General features: G+C 59.0%; 1 protein-coding gene across 1 annotated transcript; it reads left to right on the forward strand.

Moving 5' to 3' along the window:
- The first annotated feature begins 42 nt into the window (after positions 1–42).
- Positions 43–1,806, forward strand: LOC123254410 (protein patched homolog 1-like). The gene is made up of 5 exons (XM_044683439.1): positions 43–162; positions 379–521; positions 632–731; positions 912–1,121; positions 1,208–1,806. Exons 1-5 carry the CDS (start codon positions 43–45, stop codon positions 1,460–1,462), a joined length of 828 nt encoding a protein of 275 aa, XP_044539374.1. The 3' UTR covers positions 1,463–1,806.
- Positions 1,807–3,737: the final 1,931 nt, after the last annotated feature.

The following is a 3,737-nucleotide window of genomic DNA, read 5'->3' on the forward strand; positions in this document are numbered from 1 at the left end:
AAGCTTCCCCCTGCCTCCCCCCAGGTGCTGGTGCTGGCCATGATGACCGTGGAGTTATTTGGGATCATGGGCTTCCTGGGCATCAAACTCAGTGCCATCCCCGTGGTGATCCTCGTGGCCTCCGTGGGCATTGGTGTGGAGTTCACGGCTCACGTGGCTCTGGTGAGTGGACGCTCTGCGCCTGGAGCCAGCCCCTCCTCCCAGGGTGCCCAGAATGGCACTGAGACGTGCTCTGGCCAGGCTGAGAAGCACCCTAGAAAGGGGAATCGGGCAGACTCCGGGGGCTGGGAGACGGGGTGAGTGTGGGCACTGGTGTGGGGCTCTCAGAGAGCCCCCCCCTCAAATAGCTTCGCCCCGACCGTGGCCTTCCTCCCCCAGGGCTTTCTGACAGCCACAGGCAGCCGGGATGTGCGCTCAGCCCAGGCCTTGGAGCACATGTTTGCCCCCGTCATGGATGGGGCCGTATCCACGCTACTGGGCCTGCTCATGCTGGCCGGCTCCGACTTTGACTTCATCGTCAGGTACAGCTTTCCCCAGCTCCCCCCGGGGCTCCCAGCTCCTCCTCAGCCCCAGTGTGGGGCCCCCAGGGGGTGCCCTCCTTATGACAGGGATTCTGTGCCCCTTCTCCTAGGTACTTCTTTGTGGTGCTGACCGTTCTGACAGGCCTGGGGCTACTTCATGGACTCGTCCTGCTCCCCGTGCTTCTGTCCATCCTGGGACCCCCGCCCCAGGTGATTCCCCAGCCCCACCCCGTCCTCCGCTGCACCCCCCCTTTGTATCCATCACGAGATCCTTCTCCCCAACACGCTTGACCCATGGGCACCCCTCCTGCCTGCCTCTGCCGCCCCCTTCCCTCGCAGTGAACAGGAAGTGAGCCTAGCTTGGCTCTGAATGCACGGTTTTACCCCCAGGTGTCTGTGCCCAAAGGAGGCAGCCGCCGGCCCTGCCCAGACCCAGTGTCACTGCCTCTCGGTCCTGCTCACTTCTTCCTGGGCCCGAGCCCAGCCTTCAGGGCACCCGAGACAGGAGCAGGGGATGCATCGAGCACCTTCATCCTGCCCCCAGCCCACTCCCATATCTTGGTGGAGGCCAGCAAGGACCCCAGCTTCCCTACCATCACGGTGAGGGCACTTGGCTGGGGTGGCAGGGAGTGGGAAAGCCTTGGCTGGAGCCCTGGAGCTCACCCAGGCTTCTGCCTCCCCCACAGGTGGTACAGACCTACAAGGACAGCCCTCCCGGCCCTGGCCTCCCCTCCCTCACGGCCTCCGGGGGAACGGAGGCCCGCTGGGGCCCTCATGCGAGCCCTGCTGCCTTCACCACTCTGACAGCCTCAGTCACAGTGGCCCTCCACCCACCCCCACTGCCAGGCAGCTACGTCCAGGAGGTCTCTGAGGAACCCAGGCATCCCATGGCCAGCTATGCCTCTGGGCCGGAGCCCAAAGGCCCTGGCTCCCGCTGCTAGGAAGGTCCTGGCAGCATCTATGCAAAGCAGCTCCATTGTTCCTCCAAGGGAGGAGTGAGTGTGTGTGTGTGAGAGAGAGAGTGTGTGAGAGAGAGGGTGTCCCTGAGCACTCAGCTGGCCCCTCCACAGCCGCCCCGGGGGCTTCAGGGAGACCTGTGCTGGGGGCCCATCCTTTCCTCTGAAGGGTGGGGGGCTCCGTCTGTCCATCTGTCTGTCTGTGTCCGTGCCTGCCCCTTTCCTGCCCCAGAAGTTATTTATATGAAGAGGTTTATTTTTGTAAAGCTGATGGTTCAGCTGTAAATCTTATTTTTAAAGAGTAAATATATACATATCTATTCTCTCTACCCTCTGGGATGCCTCCTGGTGCTGGGGGGCCTGGGATGGGGCAAGGGGAATCAGCTGGGCTGTCAGGGTCCTGTGCCTGGCCTCAGGCTTGACCCAGAGCTGGATCTGTGGCCTCAGAACCAAGGCCGAGATGTCAGGGCCCATCTGAGCCCTTCAGGTAGTCGGTGACCGTACTTTGGCTGGCTCTGGTTATGGGGAGGGTCAGCTTCCCTTGCTCCAATGGTCCAGGCCTTCACACTTGGCTGGCTCTCCTCAGCTGCCCCGCTGCCCCTGCTGGTATCTTATTGGGGCAAAGACCCACCTTTCCTGTGGCGAACAATGAGGGAGGAGTCACGGTCTCCAAGTCCACCTCCTCACTGCCTGTTTACCAGCTAGAACTGTCTTGAGGGGGCCAAGGGAGGGGCTGAATAATGAGCCCCCCCAGCTGGATTTATAGGTCTGTGGGAAGGAACTTCCTGGCCTTTGGTCATCGAGAGGCCCCCTGAGCTGCTACGTTATGGGTTCTAGGCTGGCTAGCCCAGTCAATAAGCAGGGATTCTTACCCCAAACAGGAAAACAGCACATCCCCCACCCCCAGGCTGATGGAGGATCGAGCTGGCCCAAGAGGGGAAGGCTGTGCCCAAGCATATGCCCCAAGCCTGGACCAGCAGGGGACTTCCCAGGCCAGCCCCAGCCCGGGCCTGTTTACACTACACAGGCTGAGGGGGTTCCCCAACTGACCCACAGGAGGCAGCCCTGCAGGGACCAGTTTCAGACCCTTCAGGGTCAGAGCCAGAGCCTGTGCCCTCGAGAGCAGCTAGAAATGACTCTGCTGCTGGGCCCCAAAGCCTAGGAGGTACAGCTAGAGCAGGCCAGCCTGCCTGCCTCTCCCTGGGCTGCCCCAGCATCACAGGCCCTGTAGGTATGACCTACAACACCCAATAGGGCAAGAAGACCAGAGTTCAAATTTCAATTCAGATGCTCATTGTCTGTGGGATCCTGGACTATTCAACCTCTCGGGCCTCAGTTTCCTCATCTGTAAAATGAGGGTTTGGTAGCCTCTGAGTCCTTCTTCCAGCCTTAAAACACTTGGAGCCTGTTTGAGGACATGATGCTATTCTTTAGAGAAAGCATTCATTTGCTCACCCATTTCTCTGGCCACTGAGGCTGTGGTGGATGTTGACTCCAACAGAGGGCAGGTCTCTGGTCTGTGATCCCCAACCCACATGCTTAATATAAGGTGCTGCCTAAAGTGCTCCTTTAACATATTAGGGGGGAAAAAACAGGGCCAGAGCCATCCCTAGCAATATGCTTCTGCCCCTGGTGCACTCGGGGCCCTTACTGGGCGCAGCTCCTGATAGGAAGCTGCCATGGGACCTCGAGCACCGGCGTTATCCTCGAATTGGTGCCCCCCTCCACAAAGCTCCAGTTGTACTACCTGCCCTCCCCCTTCCACTCCAGTGGACCCCCCGGAATTCAGCCACTTCCTTTCCCATGCCTCTGGGACCCGCTTCTGGCTCCTCCAGTAGACTGCCCTCACTATCATCTCTCTCTGACTCTCTGCTCCCTATCTGCAGGCTCCTTCCCTGCCGCCTTCACATAAGGCTCTCCTTAAACACCTCTGGGGGCCTCCCATCCCTCAAGCTGACATCCCAGATCTCTCGGGCAATAAGCAAAAAAATAAAATGAAAAGTCCATTTATAGTTAGTTACTGTCTCCACTTCCTCTTCTCAATTCTCGGCAGTCTGACTTCCAACCTCATCATTTAACTGAAACAGTCCTCACCAAAGTCCCGAAGACCTCTTACCCGCCAGAATCGAGTGGCCTTTGTTCAGTCCTTATCCTAGAGCTTTCTGCAGCTTTCGACATTCCCTTCTGGATACTTCCTCCTCTGGGTTTCTGTGACACTGCGCTACCTCTCTCTCTCTCTCTCTCTCTCTCTCTCTCTCTC

The sequence above is a fragment of the Gracilinanus agilis genome, unplaced genomic scaffold, assembly GCF_016433145.1.
Source record: "Gracilinanus agilis isolate LMUSP501 unplaced genomic scaffold, AgileGrace unplaced_scaffold21409, whole genome shotgun sequence".
In the NCBI taxonomy this organism is placed as follows: domain Eukaryota; kingdom Metazoa; phylum Chordata; class Mammalia; order Didelphimorphia; family Didelphidae; genus Gracilinanus; species Gracilinanus agilis.